The 25,367-nt window shown below is 37.2% G+C and overlaps 1 protein-coding gene across 7 annotated transcripts in view; it reads right to left on the reverse strand.

The window, feature by feature from the left end:
* Positions 1 to 25,367, reverse strand: part of LIN54 (lin-54 DREAM MuvB core complex component) — an 89,009-nt gene that overhangs the window by 40,843 nt on the left and 22,799 nt on the right. For 3 of the 7 annotated variants that reach the window (XM_017530230.2, XM_037739158.1, XM_017530229.2), the window contains exons 2-4: positions 21,327 to 22,042; positions 16,385 to 16,508; positions 8,070 to 8,212 (exon numbers count right to left, since the gene is read on the reverse strand). In XM_017530230.2, the coding sequence (XP_017385719.1) occupies positions 8,070 to 8,212; positions 16,385 to 16,508; positions 21,327 to 22,010 (951 nt within the window). In that variant the 5' untranslated portion in view covers positions 22,011 to 22,042. The remainder of the gene's footprint in view (positions 1 to 8,069; positions 8,213 to 16,384; positions 16,509 to 21,326; positions 22,043 to 25,367) is intronic. The other 4 variants (XM_017530233.2, XM_017530232.2, XM_037739159.1 and 1 more) reach the window with 2 other exon arrangements.

Genomic DNA, 25,367 nt, shown 5'->3' on the forward strand with positions numbered 1-25,367 from the left:
TTTTTGTATTTTTAGTAGAGACGGAGTTTCACCATGTTGACCAGGATGGTCTTGATCTCTTGACCTCGTGATCCACCCGCCTCGGCCTCCCAAAGTGCTGGGATTACATCCTTCTCCCTCTGACTGCTTTCATCATTATCATTTAATTTTCCTAAGTTCGGATTGGGACTTTTCAGGTCCTTTTTAGAGGGCAAAGGAAGTGCCAGCTTCTCTGGGAAACTTGTTTTTAAATCCAAAGTCTTGAACCACATGTTCATGTGCAGAGGGGCACAAGAACATGTTTGCTTTTATCCCTTCTCTCATTGTCTCCTTCCCGTTTTAGTACCATTGCAGTTATAGACATCTGCATTTTTAGAAGGGTTTTACCCATTTATTTTTTTAAAATTCAAGAACTGATGACATACTGTGGATATAGAGTATAAAACTTAAAAAATGCAGATGTTGAAGGAACAATAGGTATCTTGTGCTTTAATACTTTATGGCAGGATTATACCATAAGCAAATGAATTCAACTGCTATGTAAATCATAAACAAAAACTAAAAATAAACCAAAGTGAAAAGGATAACTTCCAGGCAGTATCTTTCTATTGTAACCTGTTATTTAAGGAAATACTAGTGATTTCTTCTAAATAGGATGTAAAACTTATTTCAAATTACTCTTCCTCTGTCCTGCCCGCCAAGAACTCAAGTGTAACTGTGATAAAACAACCTTTCCCAGGTATATTGGCAGGTATGTGTGTAATCTCAGAATACACAGGTGACGAAGATATGATATGACAACTGGTATTGGTGGATTCATTTACATTGTTTCCACTTCTATGACCAGGCCTTAAGGGAAGGTCAGTTTTTAAAAAAAAAAACAGTAGTGTCTTCCTACCTATCTCCAGATACATGTCAAAAAAAAAAAGGTGTTTGTGTTTCAGTTTTGTTTTTGCTCAGTAATATAGTCAAGCAACAGTTTGTTTCCAAGTGACCCATTGAGCTGTGTATGCATTTTTGTTTATTTCAAAGAAAATATACTTGTATTATTTGTCATTCATACTATTCATCCATACCATACTATCTTCTGTATCAGGTAGTCTAATAGAAATATACCAGTTTTGTTCTTAAAAAAAAAAAAAGGTAAAATCTTGAAAACAGGAAAAAAAAGACATTATATACAAAGAAAAAAATATTAAAACTTAGATTATACTTCTTGCCAAACAATGCAATCCAGAAGGCAATGAATGGCATCATTAAAGTACTAAAAGAAAAACTATAAATTCTTTATCCAATGAAAATATCTTCTAAAAATAATGGCAAGATACAAATTTTCAAACAAGCAAAAGCTGAGAGACTCTATTGTCACTAGTCTTTCATTAAAAGAAACATTTTAAAAAGTTCTTCAGAGGTTAATTAGACACCAGTCTGAGATTTGGACCTAACCAAAGCAAGGAATTATGTAGAAATGGTTAAAATGAAGGCAAAGAAAAGAATTCTTATTTTTAGTTGCTTCACAAGGTAATTGTGTCTAAAGCTAAAACAATGAAATGGATTATGGAATTTATAACATGTAAAAGTAAATTGTTTAACAACAATAGCATACAGAACAGGAGGGAGAAACTGGAAACACTCTATTGTAAGGTTCTTACTCTACATTGAGTAATATAAATTGGAAAGTAGACTATGATAAGTTAAAATGTACATTTGGTTTTAGAGCAACCACTAAAAAAAAACCTCTTTGTAATTACAACAAGCCAATTGTGGAGATAAAATAGAATCGTGAAAAATTTCAAATAACAAAAAAAGGGCAGAAAAACAGTTAAGAACATAAAGTTGAGACAGAAAAAACTAGTAAGATGGAAGATTTAAATCCAATCATATCAACAATGAAATATGAAGTGTTTAAAATATTTTTATATTGACCATGTATCCAATCATTTTGCTAAATTTATGCATTAATTCTAATAGTTCAATAGTAAATTTCTTAATTGTATATATATATTATAAAGTAATATGTGAATTAGGACTTTTTTTAACTTTCTTTTTAACCTCTATACACTTATTCTTCTTTCTCTTTTTTTTTTTCCGAGACGGGAGTCTCCTCCTGTGGCCCAGGCTGGAGTGCAGTGGCAAAATCTCAGCTCACTGCAACCTCCGCTTTCCATGTTCAGGTGATTCTCCTGAGCTCAGCCTCCAGAGTAGCTGGGATTACAGGTTCACGCTACCACAGCCGGCTAATTTTTGTATTTGTAGTAGAGACGGAGTTTCACCATGTTAGCCAGGATGGTCTCGAACTCCTGACCTCAAGTGATCCACTCGCCTCAGCCTCCCAGAGGATTACAGGTGTGAGCCACCATGCCGAGCCACTCCTTTTTCTTGCCTTACTGCACTAACTCAGGCCTGCAGTAGAATTAAACAAGTATTGAAAGTGGGTATCCTTGTTGAACACTGCACCATTATATAAAGTTTGATATATTTTCTCCCTTTTCAAATTATGAAAGTGTCCTTCTATTTTCTGTGGGTTCAAATATTTCAACCAAAATGGAGGTTGGATATTATCAGGATTCTTCTGCATATATTAAGACTGTCATCAAATTCTCTTTTTTCTATTATTGTGAATTAGATGGATAGATTTGTGGATGTTAAGCTACTTTGTTAAAGATGAGCTTGCTGTTAAATGAGGAAGAAAAAAATTTAGAGGCCAGGTGCAGTGGGTCAAGCCTGTAATCCCAGCACTTTGGGAGGCCAAGGCAGGTGGATCATTTGAGGCCAGCCTGGCCAACATGGTGACACTCCATCTCTACTAAAAATATCATGCTGGCATAGCTGCTGGGGAAGCTGAGGCAGGAGAATCGCTTGAACCTGGGAGGCAGAGGTTGCAGTGAGCCAAGATTGCGCCACTGCACTCTAGGCCCAGGCAAGAGTGAGACTCTGTCTTTAAAAAAAAAAAAAATTTTTTTAAAGAAAATTTTTGAAAAAAGCTACCTGTATTTCTGACATAAATTTTAAAAAGTCATGTAAAAAAAATGATATTAAGAGTCTAAGAGCAGCCATAAAAAACAATGAGTTAGTGTGCTTTGTAGGGACATGGATGAACCTGGAAACCAACAGTCTCAGCAAACTGACACAAGAACAGAAAATCAAACACTGCATGTTCTCACTCATAGGCGGGTGGTGAACAATGAGAACACATGGACACAGGGAGGGGAGCATCACACACTGGGGTCTGTTGCAGGGAAATAGGGGAGGGACAGTGGGGGGTGGGGAGTTGGGGAGAGACAGCATGGGGAGAAATGCCAGATATTGGTGTTGGGGAGGAAGGCAGCAAATCACACTGCCATGTGTGTACCTATGCAACAATCTTGCACGTTCTTCACATGTACCCCAAAGCCTAAAATGCAATTTAAAAAAATGCTTTCAAAAAAAAAAAAAAAAAAGAGTCTAAGAAATAAAGTAAACCAAGCAGAATCATATTTTTATTAGTTTAACGCTTAGTTGCCTATCTAATAAATACTGAAGAAAACTGAGGATTACTTTAGAAAATAAATATAATAGACGAAATCTGTCCTGTAATAAGAGACAACTACAATATCGAGTAAATTCAGAAAACACTAGTCATGCTTGATTTCGCAAAAACAAACCTAGTAACATTAGATTCAAAGCTGGAGGAGGGAGTGAAAACTGTCTGAAATTGTAATGAGAATAATCATGGGAAACCCCTAGGCTTCTAGGCCTGGAGGTATAAGAGCTGAAGGAAAAAAAGAGCCATCACTTAATAGGTTTGCAGGAAAAGCAGTGTCCTCAGGAAGAGCCAGGTATCCACTAGAGCTAGAAGATAAAAGGAACATTCAATGAAAAGGTTGTGAATTTAGGGAATTATTATTTTGATTATGACTCCAGAGAAGGCACAATGGAAGGATATCAAGAGAGGCATGGGTGGAAAAGGGGTCAGAAGATAGCAACAGCCTTAAGGAGATTAGATGTGGGAGCTGAAAGGTGATCTAAGAGTCTGGGTGGTTTGAGGGTACCCAATATCAACAAAGATAAATAATGGGAGGAGTCTCAGCAGACTCAAGGCAGACGGCAGTCAGACTGTGAGTGCTAGTGGGTAGGGAAGGGTGAGTGCTTCAGCTTTCCTTTTGGCCTCTACAAATAGGAACAAGGAGATCTCCAGCAAATTCTCACTTTTTAGTCATTTTCATAATTGGCTTTTCTATGACATTTGAAATTATGGCCCAGTATCCTTCTTGAAATCATCTTCCCTTCACATTTTGTTTGTTTCTCCTATTACCTCCCTTATCATTTATTTTCTCCCACTGGCTCCTTTTCTTCCACTAACACTTAATGCTCTATGGTTCAGTCCTGCTTTTCTTTTCACACTACAGATAATCTAATGCCCCCTGGGTGATTTCATCTATAACCACAGCTCTAGTCACTGCCTATATTCAGTTTCACAATGGACCTCCTCATCTAGATAATCTGTGGGTACTTCAATGACAAAAGTATCGAAAAACTAAAGATCTCTCTGCCCAAGCCAATAGTACTGCTATATTCTAGTATGAAATGGGTATGGGATATTTTCTACTCTCAGAATCTGGCTGAAGTGAGGCCCCAAAGCTGAACAAAAAATGAGAAACTCCCCCACATTCTAAAAAGGACATCCGTGCCAGACTTATTAAAAGATGGTATCCCTATCTTCCACCTCCTGTCTATTAAAAAAAGAAAGAAAGACCAGAAATAGAAGAGAATTTGCAAACATGAAGAATGCTAGGGCTTTACATCTCGGTGAGAAAAAAAAAAAAAAAAAAAAAAAAAAAAAAAAACCAAAACGGTGAGAAAAAAAAAAAAAAAAAAAAAAAACCCTCTAAGACAGACTAGGTGACAACTGCAAGGAGAAACTGACATCTGAATCTTTGCTTTTTTGGTTTTGTTTGTTTTTTGAGATAGAGTCTCATTTTGTCACCCAGGCAGGAGTGCAGTGGTACAACCTCAGCTCACTACAATCTCCACCTCCCCGGGTTATGCAATTCTCCTACCTCAGCCTCCCAAGCAGTTGGGAGGTGCCACCGCCCAGCTAATTTTTGTAATTTTAGTAGAGACAGGGTTTCGCCGTGTTGGCCAGGCTGGTCTCTAACTCCTGATCTCAGGTGATCTGCCCACCTCAACCTCTCAAAGTGCTGGGATTACAGGCATGAACCACCACACCCAGCCCTGACATCTGAATCTTGGGCTAGCAACTTATTAAGATAAAGAAACTTAACTGTATCTTGCTCTAACCACCAGAACTAAATGCAGTGAGAGTTCCTGGGATAACCTGACAGGTATCCTCAGGAGTTTATTTAGAGACTATGTGAACACAGAAACTGGTCCCAGCCTGGAAAATTCTGAAAGAAAGAAGATGGCTGCAGCTGTCACAATGATAGGGCAAAGGCTTAGAGGACAGCAGTTAGGCAAGCTGCACTTCTATTATTGGGTCCTAGAGGTTTCCCACTGCCCAAGTAGGTGCCGCAGAAAGGCTAAGACATCTTAATGGGACCCTGCCAAAGCCATTTATCTTCTGGAGTAAAAGCACTCAGCAGTGCCAGGTGTAGACTACAGGATAAAGGGAGGCTGCAAAAGGCAGCTGGAGGGTACATCACACCCCTGACAAGGAACTGGGCAATGTGGACATAACCCAAAGGAGGGGCTCCAAAAAAAACCATCCTGAGTGAACATCTCTCGAAGTCCACATTTGGACACCTGTCACACAGAGGGTACCAGAAGCTGGATTACAATAGACTCAGTCAAACGAAACCTTGTCCTTTCTCCTCTAATCTTCCTTTTGATCAGAAGCCCAAATCAGAAAGGAAGAGGAGGCAGAAGAGTGAAGAAACAGATCATGCTCCTCTTCTCCACTGCAGGTCCCTGAGCCATGGTTAGATCTCACCTGCGAGGTAGATAAACTTTCAACTGAATGTGAGCTTTTGACTGTACATTTCACACCTGTGAATTTTAACCACCAAAACAAGGTTTGTTCTTACAGTTAAATGTGAAACCTTGCCAAGAGGGAAGAAAGGAAGATCTAATATGGCAGGGCTAAAGTCAAGGATGGGAAAAAATAAAGCCAGTTTCTATTTGTATGTCATCAGGTATAAACCATATACCAGTCAAATTGGTCCACAGGGCAGCCATCTACCCTGTTCAAGTCAGAAATACAGGAGTCACCCTAGATTCTCCCCCTAAGATACTGATTTCCAGTCATTATGTCTTAAACCTCTTTCAACACATCTCTCTTCCTCTTTAGCCCATGAGCTACTAGTCTAGTTCAAACATGAAGTATTACAATAATCTCTTAGTGATTCTCTACTTAAGTTTAAATTTAAATCTTAAATTTAAAAGAATAAATTTAACACACAGGCCCCAGCCTAGAGATTCTGATTTAAATGAGGTTGGGTAAGGGCCTGCCATTAGTTTTTTTCTCAAGAGGTCCCCAGTACTAACTGCAGCCAAGGTTGAGAATCACTAACCTAACTGGTCTCTCCTATAATACGGGCTTATCTTCCCCCAAACTATCTCTCGTAATGCTGCCAGAGTCATATATTTCAAAATCCAAATGTCATATTATTTATAGCAGTGGTTTCCAATGTAGGCTACCCATTAAAATCACTTAGGGAGCTTTGTAAAATCCTGATACCATGCCAACTCTGGAGAGCTGAAAACAGAATCTCTGGGGATGAGAACCAGGCATCAGTATTTACTGAAACTCTCCCAGTGATCCCAATAAGCAGATAAGGGCAAGAACCACTGTCCCAGAAGCAATGAGAAGCCACAGAACTCCCATGAAGATAATGAAACTGTCCATCCAATCCTAGCACCCTCGGCTCTCACATTGCAAAAATCAATGAGGCTCCCTGAAAGGCCACACTTTTACACCTTTATGTAAAGTATCACCCCAATCCGGAAAGCCCTTTCTGCTCATCCAGAGCTAAGTCCAACCCGCCTTTAAGGTTAAGATCTTTCAGGAATAAGCTCCTTTGTATAAACCTTCCCTGACAAACACAAAACAGAGTCAATAATCCATCTGTGACCATTACAATTCTGCAGGATAATTTTTAATGTTTCATTGAATTTTTAATGTTTTATTGAACTCCTTGAAATGAAAAATCTTATCTTATTCATGTTTTATCCCCAGTGCCTATCACTATGCATGGCACACAGTTACCCTCAAATTTCTGCCAAATTCATTAAATTTAGGGAAAAAAATTATGCAGGTAAAGTTAACTTTAATAAACTGTATATCATATTTGTACATTATATTCAAGACTCATTAAAAAAGAAACTAATGCCTGGACTTTTAAAAAATCTAAGGCAAATGTTTAATGTTTATTCTATTTATGAACAGTAACAAATCAAAGGAGGCAGGTGCAAAGGGCAGTATGTTTCCAGAGTCACAAGTGTGAAACCTGATAGAATAATAATGCTTAGCTTTCTATCTGAATAATATGTCCTTTAAAACATACCTTTTTCAAAATGTTATGCTGGATAACAACTGCATGTTTTAGGAAAGTAAGTTAGACAACTTTACCTGACAGTAAAACAAGAAAGCATTTGAATGCTTCCAGTAAAATGTACTCAAGCTTTAATAACACTGATAACATGGCCACCAGCATTTGATGGCAATTTTTAGTACTCTGGATCCTGTTAGCAAGCAAAAGCTCAGATCTTCATTTTTTTTAAAGTTACATTTAACATTCCGTATTCATATCGTTAAGTCTATATGTACCTCCCACAAAGACAACAGTTTTGCTAAAATGTTAACTAAAGAAGAACACCTATATTATAGACTTTATTCATAAGATTTTGTTGTAGCCACATTCATATGTGCTATGGAAATCATCTTGACATGCAAAATGATTACTATGTTACTATGTGTTTAAAGTAAGCTTTTTAATCTGTCAGACATCCTTGATTACTAAATTAATCCAGTATTTGCTGAATGCCTATTACTTGCTTGGGAGTGTATTAAAACTGAATTATCTGAAGTGACTAGTAAAAAAATAAACGCATTAACCACAATATTTGGTATTTGTGGCTAATTGATTTTTTACCTTATTTGGCGATTTCAAAGGTGAGATGGCTATTTTATTTGGTGTCTGTGTTGTAGAATTTAAAGTTGATCCAATAACACCACTTTCAGATATTGTTATGGTCTTTGATGGAGTTCCGGGAGTAGACTGTGAAAGAACCCTACCTGCAAATGAGAGGCAGCACATCAGTTTAACTTTTTTCAATCATAGTATAAAAATTTATGTGATGATGCTCTACACCCACAAGGACTGCAGAGTATATGTCTGCTATTTCAGGTTAAACACTTAATGAGGCGCTAATGAACTGCGGTAAACCTAAGCAGAACTAAACAAAACAATGCTTCTTAGTAATACTAATATCATCTTACATAAACTCTACAGAAACAGTTTAGCTCATATCTTCATCAATACTGTTGCTACATCCATCAGAGATAAAGCTCAGGACAACTAAGCAACGTGTCCTCCATAACACAGCTCCTGAAAGTCAGGACATGAATTCAAGTCTTACAACGTCAATCTCTGTATTCTACTATCTATAGCTGTCTTCTCATTTGAACTTAAACCATGAAGGTATAACTGAAATCCACACTTACAAAACAGATAGTTACTGGACTAACTTAAACACTGTCAGGTTTAACGCTGTCTGATTTTAGACTGCCAAACGAGATAAAACGTGTTTCTTCTAGCCACCGTGGCCAGATTCCATACTTCTGGACAAGACACTTCAGGAACAACAACGAAAAACTGTAGTGTCTGGATGCTTGGGGAACTGAGAATCATATTACATTGAGTTGAAATATCAGATATTTTTATCCTAGGCAAGAAAGGACTATAAAGACATAGCAGACCTTCAAATTCTTGAAGAGTGTTTGATAGTCATTATTCCCATTCACTAAGTATTCCAGCTTTCTCCCATTCTGGGCACATGATAGAACTACACTTGTACTTCCTACCACTCCCACCCCATCTTGTAGTTCAGTTAGAGTCATGTTACCACTCCTGGCAGACGAGTTATGAGTAGAAGTGACGCGTGTCATTTTTGGGCCACAGCATTTATTACTGTCTATGCAAGACCTTCCAAAGTTCATTTTCCTCTGCCATCTGAAATGGTGGCTCCTCAGTTAGCCTGTGTGCCTAAGTGACTATGAAGAGAAGATATCTTTTTGAACCCACAATGGTCATACAGATAATCATGAAGTATGAATTTTTTGAAAAACAGGTTTTTTACCCTTCTGAGGTTTGGAGATTGTTTATTTTGGATGAAAAACCAAGATCATCCTAACTAATCCAGGCTGTAAGGTTGAAGGATTAGAACCAATCTGCATCACATTAAATGCAGAGAATCAGAAAACATTTCAGCTCAGCACTAGGAAAGAAAGTCTAACAAAAATTTCCAATTAAAATGACTATTTCAGGACAAGTGAGTTTCTAGTCACTAAAGGTGTCCCAAGCAGACGCTGGATAATCAAATACACTGGCTAAAGAGGAAAATCAAGTATCTAAGAAGTAGAGAAGATGGATAACTAAATTATCTCTAGAATCTGCTCTAACCTTGAGATGCTATGATTAAACTCATAGATCTAACTAGGGATGAAAGCCAGGGAGGGATGAAGGAAAGGGCATGAGAGGGAGGGAAAAAGGGAAAGAGAGAAAGGGACGTTCACTTTACACAAAAATAAAGAACTAATGCTTAGCAGCTTCCAGGACATTTTTCCTGATAACAATGCCAAAGCATGCTTTTTTTTTTTTTTTTTGGAGACAGGGATCTCACTCTGTCACCCAGGGGCTGGAATGCAGTGGCACGATCATCGCTCACTGCAGCCTTGAATTTCTGGGCTCAAAGGATCCTCCCACCTCAGCCTCCTGAGAAGCTGGGACCACAAGCACACGCCACTATGCTCAGCTAATTTAAAAATTTTTTTAGACATGGAGTTTTGCCATGTTGCCCAGGTTGGCACAGTTTCTTTTTTCAAAAGTGAATCAAGTTTTATCCCCATCTATGAATTTTTTAAGTATTTTATTTTATTTATTTATTTTTTTTTTTGAGACAGAGTCTTGCTCTGTTGCCAGGCGCCAGGCTGGAGCGCAGTGGTGCGATCTTGGCTCACTGCAACCTCTGCCTCCCGGGTTCAAGAAATTCTCCTGCCTCAGCCTCTGAGTAAAGTAGCTGGGACTACAGGCACATGCCACCATGCCTGGCTAATTTTTGTATTTTTAGTAGAGACAGGGTTTCACCATGTTGGCCAGGATGGTCTTGATCTCTTGACCTCATGATCTGCCCACCTTGGCCTCCCCCAAAGTGCTGGGATTACAGGCATGAGCCACCTTGCCCGGTGAATTTTTTAAGTATTTTAAATACAATTTTCAAATTTGCTTTTAATATATAATTTTATTGACATTCTGCCAGGTTTTTTAAAAATCTGAATACATCATAACTACATAAATTCAATTCTATATAAACCAAATGAATCTACATCAAATATTTTTAGAGACCTGCCCTGAAGTGTTGAGCTTGCTTAAAGTAACAAGTTTGCCTATTCTGGTTTCCAAAGCTAATACCTGTGGGATAAGTGTGAAGCCCCAACAACCATTATGTTAAGAAAAGAAATTGCTAGTAAAAATACAGTTCATAAAATGTTCATTCTTTATAGCCACTGCTATAATTTCATATTTGTTAGGAATTATATATCTTTCAGACAATATTCATATAGAAAATGCTCAATTCCTGAGGATAACTGATATCAGAAAAAAGCCACTTAATGTTAATTCACTTAAAACAGGAACAAAAATTTCACCATAAATAACAAAACTAAAACTTTTACTTTCTTGTGACCTATATTTTTTTAAAAATTCAGTTTATAATGCAACTATACTAACTCTTAGGATGACCAAAGGAAAAAATCAGCTGTTCAGTTTTAGGGAGAGAGACTGCTTCTGAAAATTTGGACAACAGCACAGTGATAAATTCTGTTGATAATGATAAATGGACACAACATAATCATAAAGCAGGTCATTTCTACCAAAACATTTCTAGATTTAATCAATTTTCCCAAGAACCTTGATAACTTTTGAAATTCAAGTTACTCTTTTTGAGGATCTGCTTGGTTTTCATCCTGATAGCATTTCTGATTATCTCATCTAACCTCCAAATCCCTATTTATCCTTAGCTCCACACATTCAAGAAAGCATGCAAGTTACATAATTTCACCTTGAAATCAATTTCTATCATCAGGTATTCTCCAAGAATGAAAAGAGACATAATCCATAAAGCCACAGATTGGATAGCCTGGGGCAGGAAGCTAAAATACTTACGGCCAAATTCTATAAGAGATTAATTTCACATTGTGATGAAGCTTGCTACCATGAAGCAACCTTGTTCCTTGAGAGCTCTGATAATGAGAACCTCTATACCTCACGTAACCACCTCAAGTCTTGTCAGGTGGTTGGTATCTAGATTTTACTGAAATAAGATGAACAAACTAATGTGTTTACCCAAGATCACAGAGAAAAATCAACAGAAGAGCCATGACTAAAAACCTAAGTTTCTCAATAGTTCCTACTGTAGCACTACAGTGCCTCCATGATATACATATTCATGCAACAATACACATTTACAGAACTACATTGAAGTGCCAAAAATTGTACTAGGTTCTGGGGAGGTGGGGAGAGGGGAGAAAGAGAGAGACACAAGATAAAAGAACCATTAATACAGTATATACATAAATACAATGGAACAAGATTCTGCCTTAAAAAGAAAATTCTGATATATACTATAACACAGATGGACCTTAAGGACATTATGCTAAGTGAAATATACCAATCAAAAAAAAAAAAGGGCAATGGCTGGGCATGGTGGCTCACACCTGTAATGCCAGCTCTTTGGGAGACTGAGGCAGGCAGATCACCTGAGGTCAGGAGTTCAAGACCAGCCTGGCCAACATGGTAAAACCCCATCTCTACTAAAAATTCAAAAATTAGCCAGGCATGGTGGTGCACACTTGTAATCTCAGTTACTTGGGAGGGTGAAGCAGGAGAATTGCTTGAACCCAGGAGGTGGAGGTTGCAGTGAGCCAAGATCACACTACTGCATTCCAGCCTGGGCAATACAAGCGAAACTCCATCTTAAAAAATAATTTAAAAAGGCAAATACTGTATGATTTCACTTGTATGAGGTATGCAGAGTAGTCAAAATCATACAGACAGGCCGGGTACAGTGGCTCTTGCCTGTAATCCCAGCACTTTAGGATGCCGAGGCAGGTGAATCACTTGAGACCAGGAGTTCGAGACCAGCCTTGCCAACATGGTAAAACTTCATCTCTACTAAAAATGCAAAAATTAGCTAGGTGTGATGGTGTGTGCCTGTAATCCCAGCTACTTGGGAGGCTGAGGCAGGAAGACTGCTTGAACCTGCAGAGGTTGCAGTGAGCAAAGACCGTCCCACTGCACTCCAGCCTGGGAGACAGAGTGAGACTCCATCTCAAAAAAAAAAAAAAAAAAGTTAAGACGGTAAACTTTATGTTATGTATATCTTACCACAATTAAAAAAAAATAAATTAATGTTTTGTTTTGTTTTGCTACAGAGTCTCGCTCTGTCACCCAGGCTGGAGTGAAGTGGTGTGATTTTAGCTCACTGCAACCTCCACCTCACGGGTTCTAGCGATTCTCCTGCCTCAGCCTCCCGAGTAGTTGGGATTATGGGCATGTGCCACCACACCCAGCTAATTTTTGTATTGTTAGTGGAGACGGGGTTTCACCATGTTGGTCAGGCTGGTCTCGAACTCCTGACCTCATGATCCACCCACTTCAACCTCCCAAAGTGCTGGGATTACAGGCATAAGCCACCAAGCCCAGCAAAAAATAAATTAATTTTTTAAAAGAACTAGATGATAAACAAAAAAAATCTATCATCAAGAAAAATTATAAGGGTTATAGGGGAGACAGACAAGAAGATCAAGATTTATAATACAGTATGACTAATGGATAACTCAAAGCCAGTGTGAAATTTAACAGAAGTTTAAGGTAAGTACTTGGTAAGCATAACCAAGTTTTATGGAAATACACAGGAAATGATAAGAGAAAGAGTACCTGACTAAACCAAGGAGTCAAAAATTTCCAAGTTGGGTAATCTTAAAAGATAAAACAGATGAGTCGGCCATGAGGAACAGCAAAGAAAGGCATACCACATAAAGGAAACATTGCCCAAGACCCTTACTCCTACAGCTTAGGTTCAATCCATTTGGTGATCTCTTATAATAAGTTAAGTCAGTAGGTTTAGAGCTACTATTTTGGAGGTGAAAATAAAAAAGATATGCATTAGATCATGAACGCCTTTAATGCTAAGAAAGCACTGGCATTTGAAATTAAACCTGATAGGCCCGGTCCAGGTGAAGAAATGAATAAGGCCAAGAAAATTTTAAGCAAGGGTGTGACAGGGTCAGATTTGCATTTTAGAAAAGTCACTTTCCAAAGCAACAATGTCTTGAAAGAAACAAAAACAAAAAAAAAAGAAAAGTCACTTATATACAAATATAAAATTATCATGACTGAAACATAGAAAAAGATAGTCATCTTCAATGAGAAACCCAAAAATCATTAAAAAAAGATCTCAATATACTTTGAAAGAGCATTAGCTGCTATATAAAGACTAGCTGCATGGAAAAAGACTGCAGTCTTAGCTGCAATGCACACATAAAGATGATGGAACCTCCTTGTGATAGAATTCAACAGAAGAGCTACTTTGGTGGTTTAAAATTTAGCATATATGAATTTTTAAGGGTTATCAAGAACTAGTTACAAGTAGAAATTATCCCTCCAAACTGAACTTAATCCCAACAGTGCTAGTAAAATTTAACAGAAGTATATCTCTACGTATTCTGGTAGGGCTACTAAGTCTGTGTGCAATTAAAAGGTAAAGTTACAATTGGTCTGCAACACATTATAAACAACCCAAAGGCCAAGCAGTGACATTTACAACAGTGGTTGACGCCTGTAATCCCAGCACTTTGGGAGGCTGAAGTGGGAGGATCACCTGACGTTGGGAGTTCGAGACCAGCCTGACCAACATGGAGAAACCGTCTATACTAAAAATACAAAATTAGCAGGGTGTGGTGGGGCATGCCTGTAATCCCAGCTACTTGGGAGGCTGAGGCAGAAGAATCACTTGAACCCAGGAAGTGGAGGTTGCGGTGAGCCGAGACTGTGCCATTGCACTCCAGCCTGGGCAACAAAAGTGAAACGGTCTTTTAAAAAAAAAAAATTCATTCAGACACTTCTGCAAACACCACGATTATTTACCATACGATCCATACCTCCACCTTCCCATTAACTAAAAATTTTCAGGGACTCTCTCAAACTCAAAACAGTAAAGAACATCCCCTTAAAACACTCCTGGTTAAGCCCGCCTATCTACACAAAATCTCCAAGAGGATTGGTGTTTTCTTTTTCATCAATACTTCCAAGCCTTGCTCACTTGTAGCTAACTGCAGCCCACTTCCTAAACCAGCTCCAAACCCAAACCCTTTCCAATCTTCTCTGGGGCCACAGCTGCCTCCCATGAAAGCTCTGAAGACAACAGCTTCCTATACTGTCACAAATCTCTACTGAGCACCAAGAGAAAGAGAATAGTCACTCACCTAATACTGCTTTCACATTATAATTTTTCCATCCCTTCTCTCATTAGCTAAAATGAGAAGCCTCTCTACATACAAATCAAAGCCTCAGGAAAATGACAAATCACTGCCATTGACTTCAGAGTTGCCTACTGCTATGTTGTAAATTTATTAGACAGATATTTTAATATATATGCTAGAAATGATCAGTTAATTTTTGAGTACCCTCATCAAGAATACAATGTCAGCCAGGCACGGCGGCTCACACCTGTAATCCCAGCACTGTGGGAGGCCAAGGCAGGCAGATCAATCACGAGGTCAGGAGTTCGAGACCAGCCTGACCAACATGGTAAAACCCTGTCTCTATTAAAAATACAAAACTTAGTCAGGCATTGTGGCATGCACCTATAATCTCAGCTACTCAGGAAGTTGAGGCAGGAGAATCACTTGAACCCGGGAGGCTGCAGTGAGCCGAGATCGCACCACTGCACTCCAGCCTGAGTAACAGAGCAAGACTCCATATAAAAAAAAAAAAAGAAAGAATACACAGTCTAGAGGTGGATAATTAGGATTTGAAAGTCTCTAGTCAAAAGTTTACTATCCAGAGGTGCTTTCATATAAACCTTTAGCACAGTGGAAATTAGAAATGATCCTACAACTAGTGAAAGAGTCATTTAGTATGGCTCTGAATTAAAGACTAATCACTATGACTCTGTGATTTTCTCTAAAAAGCATGAGCTGCTTGCCAAACAAGGAAAAGGAGGGTTGGACTTAGCCAAGCCATTAGAGAAAGAGGGAAAAGAGAATTAATAGTGTTTACAAGAGAGCAATAGCACAGGTCATGGACTTCATCTTGAGGAAGGAAGAATTTGAGGACAGGAAAGGAATGATTATTAAGAAAGTGGAAGAATCAATGGATCAGAAATTTCAAAGTCAATTGCTGAATTAGGAGTAGAAAGGCAAGTAAACTAAAAGAATAAAGAGAATGGAACACTTGAAGTCAAGATTTCTGAGGTGATATAGTGATTGGTGATGACAAACTTTAAAGTATAAAATAAAAGAGAACTGGGCCACATTAAGGAGTGTTCTAGTAAAAGTAATATAGCTGCAATTCTGTTATCACTTAAGTAGTTGCTATCATTGTGACAATTTTCTGTTCACAGAGAATTCCGCAGAGTATACTAAAACACTGAAACAAAAAATTCAAACAGAAACCATGAAATAATATACTCTTATGTATATTAATTTAAATTTATTAAACTTAGCACACGTGCTCCAGAGACAAATTGCCTGGGTTCAAATTCCAGCTCAGTGATTTACTAGCTGGGTGCCTCCATTTCCACACTGGCAAAATGGGTATGTAATTAGTACCTACCTCATAGGATTGCTGGAGAATGATATAGTCACCATATGTATAAGGCTAAGAATGGCGCCTGGCACACAGTGAACACTATATAAATATTAGCTAGTATTATTGGAGTTTGAGACTTTGCTAGTATCATGGTAAATTTCTACCAAAAATTAAGGAGACTGAAGTAATGAACTAATTTTCAGATAAGGCATTTGCTTGAAGCATTGATTTAACAAGTGTAACATTTCTTATAACTAGTCTGGTTTATAATAATAAGCTATACTTGTTACACTAAAACATTTTAAGTTGGCAGAACAGCCTTCTAAAATCTAAAAGGATGATAAAATATAGCTTAATAAACTATAAAGAAATATAACCTGCAATGACTGGTGGTGAAACTTGAGTTGTCTGTCCTGTAACTGCTTTACTATTAATTGGTTTTGCAAAGATCAGCTTCGTGATTACTGGACCAGAGGTTGGCGTTCGAGGCTTCTTAGCAATCTGAAACATATAAATAACTATGAAGACCATCTGTTTCTATAAAATACCTATTAAATAAAAATTATACCAAAGATTCATACATAGTAGTATACGTAAAACTGCTGACTTAACAGAATATATCTACGTGTTAATATTAATGTTAAAAACACTTAAACTGCATACATTCATCAAAATATTAATAGAGTCGCATCCTTAATCCCATATGTAATACTTTTGCATTTCATTACAACTCCTTATTTTTATGTCTTGGATATATGCATATGATGAAAACAAGATTAATAATAATGCTTAATGATAAAAATAAAACCATGGCACAGTAATATTCTTTTTCAAAATAACAAATTTTTCAATAATAAAAAGATAGAGTAAGTAAAAGTATAGTGTAAATGACGAAGCCACCTATATATACAATTACATTGGCCCTTGGATGCAAAATATAAATAAACACACATTAAAGGTAGGCTTGTAACTAGATTTTCAACTTTAGATCTAAATAGCAGGAGTAGATAAAGGGAGAACTGAACAAGTTAAAGCCTTGGGGTACAAAAGAGAAAAATTTGGTAGAACAAAAACTAGTATAAAGGCAACAGCTCTGAAATATTATTTACTAAACTACTACTTACTATACTTTTCTTCTTTTAAAGATGGAGTCTTGGCCAGGCGCAGTGGCTCACGACTGTAATCCCAGCACTTTGGGAGGCTAAGGCAGGTGGATCACTTGAGGTCAGGAGTTCAAGACCACCCTGGCCAACATGGTGAAAGCCCGTCTCTACAAAAATACAAAAATGAGCCGGATGTGGTGGCAAATGCCTGCAATCCTAGCTACTCAGGAGGCTGAGGCAGGAGAATCACTTGAACCTGGGAGGCAGAGGTTGCACGACTACACTCCAGCCTGGGTGACAGAATAAGTGAGACTCTGTCACCAAAAAAAAAAAAAAAAAAAAAAAAAAAAACAAAAACAAAAAAAAAAAAAAAAAAAAAAAAAAAAATGAGGTCTCATCTTATCACTCAGGCTCCAGTGCAATAGTGCAATCATAGTTCACTGCAGCCTCAAACTTCTGGGATACAGCAACTGTTTACTATATTTTAAATTCCTTGAAGATAGACCCTATATTTAATTCCCATCTCCAATCTCAAGTTATATACTGGCACACTGTTGACCTGAATTAAAATTCTCCACAAGTCAAGGAGGGTAGAGTTGCCAATTTTTTATATCACAAATATTACCATGCACAAAGACACAGCTTCTTCTAAAAGTTAAAAGAAGAAATTTACCTAGGATAAAAATCAAAGAATTTTAGAGTGTGAAGAACGTTCTATTAAATATTAATTATATCTTTTGGCAATGAAAATTGAGACCATAAAAGTACTATTTATTATTGGAAATAGTGACTCAAATGAATAAATATGAGCAACTTGAATAACTGAAATACACCGGAAGCTATAATAGATCATAGAACTAGACAAATATTAGCTTTCTGTGCTTGAATTATAAATTAAACTAACACATCTTATACTCACAATATATTACATTTTTATACTCAGAACACATTACTGACAAAATGAACTATATGTAAAATACAAATCACTTTTAAAAAAAGATACCCATTATTGTATTTTAAAACACCCAGCTTGCAAAGCTATGACATAATCAAATAAATCCATCATTATATACTATAGAAAGTTAATGAAATTTAGGGAGATATAAACTTTCCAAATATGTTTAGACCTAAAACCCTAAAGACAATCAAAATTATACCTATATATATAACATTAACAGTCTCAAAAGGTAGAAGTATTGATATTCTTAGAAAGCCATATTAGCAATAAATAACCTTAGCTATATCAATTATGGGCTTAAAGTACTTCCCTATTTTAAACTGATTTTTCACAATCATGAGTATATGAATACTTATCAGTGAGAAAAAAATATAAACAGTATAACCAAAAGCATATTAATTATTCAAATAGACAATCTCATCTTGCCCTTGTGGTTTCTTTAGTGTTGCTGAAAATAATAACTTTTGGTTCCATTAAGGAACTATGATTTTTTTTACACTATGAATTCTAAAGTAACCTGCAACAAAATTATTTTATGAAGTAAAACGAAGCATGAAAGATCACTTTAACAAGTTTATAGAATCAGCAGATTAAGACAAAAATGAAAAAAAAAAAAAAGTACAAATAAGGTAGCCAAATATGTCATCAAATAATAAATACAAGTAATTTTTGGCACTGTGTTGGATAGATTCAGGAGCTAGTAAGGAGTTATGTTGTCCCAGACTGCTAGTTATTTACTACTTTTATATACTATGTACAGGAAACATGGGAAAGTGTTTACATATCTGTTATTACATATAATTATACCTCTGTTACTGCCTCTGGCTTCAAAGGTCACTTCTTTTCTTCATTTTTCAAGATGGCCTCCATCTTCCACCCTTGCCTGCTGTCTATACCCTAATAGTCTCAATACTGATTAAACTTAAGACAACAGTGACAACTACATAGAGGGGGAAAAAAAAAACAGAAGAAAATAATATATTTTCTGTAATACTAAACCAAATATTCTGGTGTCACAAAAGGAAAAATATAGATGCAGAGTTTTTAACTTGTCTTTTGTGCTTCAGAGCTTTGTAGGTTACTTCTGAGTTGGAAAGATGTAAGTCGCCTAAAAATAAGGGACTGAACAAGTAGAACAATATTCTAAATCTAATTATTTATTTATTTTTTTAAATAGAATTTTTTTTATTAAATAGCATCAGGCTTTAGAAAAGTAACAATAGGTCGGGTGCAGTGGCTCGTGCCTGTAATTCCAGCACTTTGAGAGGCCAAAGGTGGGTGAATTGCTTGCGTCCAGGAGTTTGAGACCAGTTTGGGCAACATGGCAAAGCCCCACTCTACAAAAAATACAATTAGCCAGGTGCGATGGCTTGCGTCTGTAGTCCCAGCTACTTGACAGGGAGGTGGGAGGATCACCTGAGCCTGGAAGGTGAAGGCTCCAGTGAGCCAAGATCACGCCACTGCACCCTAGCCTGGGTGACAGCAAGACCCTGTCTCAAAAACAAAACAAAACAAAACAGAAAAATAACAATAAAACAAGTTACAATAATTAGATCCCAGTCTTTGTTTTTAACGTCTTTTTACTTAGGGAATTAAAGTAGAGAACTAATGGATACAAGTACACTGGTCATTTAAATGGTACATATAACTTGCTCTCATAAATGAAAAAAATGATGTTCTAATTTATGTTACCAGTTTCTTTTCTTTTCTTTTTTGATACAGGGTCTTGCTATAGCCCAGGCTGAGATGCAGTGGTGTGACAATAGTTCACAATAGCCTAGACCTCCCTGGCTCTCAAGCAATCCTCTCACCTCAGCCTCCAGAGTACCTGGGACTATAGGTGCGCACCACCATGCTGGGCTAATTTTTTGTACTTTTGGTAAAAACAGAGTTTCACTATGTTGCCCAGACTGGTGTCAAACTCCTGGGCTCACGGAATCTGCCCACCTTGGCCTCCCGAAGTGTTGGGATTATGGGCATGAGCCACCACACCTGGCATCAGTTTCTTTTGAACATAATTATGATCCATATTGCGAAAGTTAAATAAACTGTGGTAAACCAATAAAAGCAAGCTTCAAAACTGAGGACAAGATGCTTGATGGTGATAGGATATCTCATCCGAGAGATTCTTAGCAAAAATAAGAAATAAAAGAAAGTCATAGATAAGTGAGAAATAATAATGAACAAGGAAGAGCACTAACTATTTAACAGTGGCAAAGGGGACAGGGCAAATTATAAGGTTTAAGGAATCATACAAAGTTCTTAAATGCAAAGCCCATGAAAAGTGGTTTCTAATTCTACTGCCAACACAATAACTCCTAACATCAGCTGAGTGTAGTTTCCCAAAAACTTCCCACTTCCTTTACTTTTATGCCTTCTTCTTTCTCAGAGACAATTCTTTCAAACAGAGGATACATTTTTGTTTCCTGGTCATAAATAGACCATTCATTTCTAAGACTAGTGGTGCCTAAGAAAGCCTATTTGGGCATGATAAACTGGAAATCACTTAATATATATTGTAGTAACCTTCTATCTTAGGGTCCTGTTCATACTAGTAGGTACCATTATGAAGCATCCTCAATATTTTGAGAATTATACTATACATTTCATCATGATCAAATAGTATTCTTAAGCTACAGTCAAAAAATCAAAGATAAGTAACCTACAAAAGTTTTCCATAACTGGTAAGATGGCATAGAGGCAAGTCAAATCCAGTTGGTTCAACTCTAAAGCCTATGTGTTATCTTCCATCACATGTCACTGTCTTTTCCATACTACAAACATGGGTAATGGCAGTGAACAGTAATAAAAGGCACACACTGGCTGATGTGGACTATACTGGCTCTGAGGTTTTCTCAGAGCAACAAAGTTCTCCTTGCCCTTGGCCATATGTTAACAGAAAAAATGTTGTCTAAATGATTTTTTGATAGCCCAGCAGCAAGTCTGGCATCTTTATACCAGCAAAACCTCCTTGTAATCAAACTACCACTAAGAATAAAATGCATTTTAAAATGAGTAAAAAGCTATAAATATACTAATTTGGAATTTAACCAAAATAAAGTTTGCTCTCTAAGTTATCTGGTAAAAATTTTCATAAGCATTAGACATATCAAACTTTAAAAAACCCACACAATTATGTAAAACAACATTCAAAAGAATTCAGTAACTATGTATTTAGTAAGCCTATAAACACAACTATGAACCAGTTAAATTTTTTTAACATGCATTTTAATTAGTAAGCCCCCTTTTTTCTTTTACCTGTACTGTTTTTAACTGTTGGGTCTGTAACACAGAGGGCTGAGTTGTAGTATTTATCAGTTGACTTCCTGGGGTCAATGCTGAGACACCAATGACAGGTTTCACCTCTGGCCTCCCTCCAATGGTAACTACTTTAATTTGCTGCGGTGGTAACTTAGCATCTCCTGACTGGACCTGAGTTGTAACTTTCTGAGCCTGGGGTAGTTGGCTATGGGGTAGTGCTAAAACAATTGGTGAACCAGACTTGCCCAAAGTTGTTAAAATTAACTTCTGTCCATCTGGTTTAAGGGTCTGATTGCCAAGTTTAAGATCAGATGTCTGTGATACTTTGTTTAAAATAATCTGATTGGCAGATATAGTCACAGGAGTCTGAGCACCAAGTTTTTGAAGGCCACTTGGAAAAGCTGGTTTCACTGTGGTATTAGAATCTGCTTTAGTAATTGTGGTATTCACTGCAACTTGGTTAGTGTGGTTACTGTACACTGTGATTGGTTCCGTGGAAATGGGCGTGGCTGTAGAGTCACCAGTAGAATTTATGTTGACAATTTCTTCCAGTTCTGTCTCCATGGGAATTGGGGATGAAACAATAACAGCCTCAATACTATCATCATCCACTAAAGTTATACCAGTGTCCATTATTTCCTCTGGAAGCAAACTATTCACCTCAGCTGGCACCACCTCCATGATCGTTCTCCCGCTAGAAAGTTGATCAGGCACTGTAATAAAAGTTGAAAAATGAACAAGTTACTAGGTTTCCAAAGATGTAAGAAAAAAAAATTCAAGAAAAATGCAAATGGCAAAAATAACAATTTTTTAAATTGATATATAATTGAATGAAGACTATTCCTGCTGATGCTTATCTGGGTTAAATCATGTTAACACATCCTCAACCTGCAAGAATCTGTAATATAAGTCACATGGAACACAAAACTAGAAGCAACTATTCTTACTCGTCCTGTCTCAATCCACAAGTATCTTGCACTCAGGCAACACTAAGTCACGTAATCACATGAAACTCCTTTCCAATGCCCTGTAATCTCTGATGTATCTAATCTTTTTTCTTCCCAGTAGTTTTTTTGTTGTTGTTGTTTTTTGTTCTTCCCAATTTGGGTTGTCACCAATTCTTCCCAGTTTTATTTTTTCCTCTCATTGACAGACTTGAAAACTACTGATTCACACAAGTAAAGATTTAAATGTTAATATACTGGAAAATATATTCAAATCTCCAATAAGCTAAGTCCTAATATGAGTGTACAATCTCATTTTTAAAATCCATTATATACCCAAATTAATGTTAAAGGAATTTCTAGAGTAATCCATCTCAGCAATTGCAGATAAAATGGCATTTGTGGCTCATGTTTGATCAATTAGCTTCATACCAAGGAAGCTTTTATTTGGAAAGAAGATTCTCAAACCTTTCTCAATCATTTATTACTTAGTTACCTATTGATTGATTGACTGAGACGGAGCCTAGGCTAGAGTGCAGTGGTATGATCTTGGCTCACTGCAACCTCCGCCTCCCAGCTTCAAGCGATTCTCCAACCTCAGCTTCCTGAGTAGCTGGAATTACAGGCAACCACTACCATGTCCAGCTAATTTTTGTATTTTCAGTAGAGACAGGGTTTTGCCATGTTGGCCAGGCTGGTCTGGAACTCCTGACCTCAGGTGATCAGGCCCGCTGCGGCCTCCCAAACTGTTGGGGTAACAGGCGTGAGCCACCACACTCAGCCATCCTCAGCCATTTGAAGTATCAAAAAGGGAACCATTTAAGAGATGTACAGCCAGTCACCATAAAGAAAAAAAGTAATAATCATAAAGCAGATTATGAAAAACTTCGAGCTGTGGTACTTTTAGCCAAAGGTCTGCAGAACTTCCAACAAAAGAATCAATTCTATTGTCTAGAGAATATCAAAGATCCATAGGAACCTAATCAGCAACTTTCTTCTCTTCCCCTTTTTTTAAAATATAAAAATATACCACCCATTCAAAATTAATAGTAACACATAAGTGGCAAATTTTGACTATTAGCATTATCGAATACCACTACTGCCAAAATAAACCATTGTTATTGAGTGATTACTATACAACAGTGATGACATAATTTATCCTCACAACAACTCAGAGATGGGAATCATCATTATCCCTGTTTTATAGATGAAGCCATTTAGAAAAGTTAATTTGCCTAAGGTCACATAGCTACTGAATGGTTTTTAAGATGCCACAGTTAATAATCTTGGCTAGGCACAGTGGCTCATGCCTGTAATCCCAGCACTTTGGGAGATCAAGGTGGGTGGGTCACCTGAGGTCAGCCTGAGCAACACAGTGAGAATCTGTCTCAAAAAAAAATTTTTTTAAAGATGTCACAGTTAATCTTAAAACCAAAATTATATTGCCTTAGATTTTACCACTGGTGTTTAAAAACAGGGAAAAAATGTCTACTTTTCTAAAAAAAAGTAGGGGAGGAATACATGTACAGAACGTACAGGTTTGTTTTTTCTTTGTAAGAACATGCAGGTTTGTTACATGGGTATACATGTGCCATGGTGGTTTGCTGCACCTAGTGATCCATGCTCTCTGGTTCTCTCCCAACTCCTACCCTCCAACAGGCCATAGTGTGTGTTGTTCCCTTCTCTGTGTCCATGTGTTCTCATTGTTCAACTCCCACTTATGAGTGACAACATATGGTGTTTGCTTTTCTGTTACTGTGTTAGTTTGCTGAGGATGATGGTTTCCAGCTTCATTTATGTCCCTGCAAAGGACATGATCTCATTTGCTTTTATGGCTGCATAGTATTCCACGGTATATACGTACCACATTTTCCTTACCCAGTCTATCTTTAATGGGCATTTGGGTTGGTTTCATGTCTTTGCTATTGTAAACAGTGATACAATAAACATACTTGTGCATGTGTCTCTACAGGACAATGTATATTCCTTAGGGTATATATCCAGTAATGGGATTGCTGAGTCAAATGGTATTTCTGGCTCTAGATCCTGGAAGAATCACCATACTGTCTTCCAAAATAGTTGAACTAATTTATATTCCCACCAACAGTGTAAATGCATTCCTATTTCTCCACAATCTCACCAGCATCTATTGTTTCCTGATTTTTTAATAATCACCATTCTGACTGGTGTGAGATGGTATCTCATTGTGGTTTTGATTTGCATTTCTCTGATATCAATGATTTGAGCTTTTTTTCATGTTTATTGGCCACATAAATGTCTTCTTTGAGAAGTGGGTCTGTTCTGTCACTAAAGATTAGTTTTGTCTTTTTGCTTATTCCAGAACTTCATATAAATCAAATATTATGTATTCATGACATAAAGCAATTATATGAGTTTTTCTCTCAGCATACTTTTGAGATTTATCTTTATCATTTTACTTATTAGTAGCTCTATTCCTTTTTACTGCTGAGTAATATTCCATTGTATAAATCAACCACAATTTCTGTATGCATTCCTTTGTTAATGGACACTTGGACTGTTTCCAGTTTGGAACTATGATGAATAATTCTGCTATAAACTGCTATAAACATTTAGGCTCAAGGTTTTTTTCTGAAAATATGTTTTTCATTTCTTTTGAGTACATACCTAGAAGGAGATCCAACAATTTCTTCTAGGTGAATCACATGGTAAGTTTAATTTTGCATGAAACTGCTAAATTATTTCCCAACTTAATTGAACCGTTTTATACACCCACCAGCAAAGTTTGAGAGTTCCAGCTGCTCCATGGCCTCACCAATAATTGGTGAGGTCAGTCTTTTTTGGTCTTTTTAACTCTAGCATTCTAGTGTATGTGAAGTGGTATCTCATTGTGTGTGTTTTTTTATTTTGAGGCTATTGCTAATTAATCACTGTGTTTTAAATTTGCAATTCCCAGATGATTAATGACTTGAGCCTCTTTTTTTTTGAGACAGGGTTTTGCTTTGTTGCCCAGGCTGGAGTGTAGTGGCTTAATCTCGGCTCATTGCAACCTTCGCCTCCCTGGTTCGAGCAATTCTCCTGCCTCAGTCTCCCTAGGAGCTGGGATTACAGGCGC

Source organism: Cebus imitator, unplaced genomic scaffold, assembly GCF_001604975.1.
Source record: "Cebus imitator isolate Cc_AM_T3 unplaced genomic scaffold, Cebus_imitator-1.0 Scaffold64, whole genome shotgun sequence".
Classification (NCBI taxonomy): Eukaryota; Metazoa; Chordata; class Mammalia; order Primates; family Cebidae; genus Cebus; species Cebus imitator.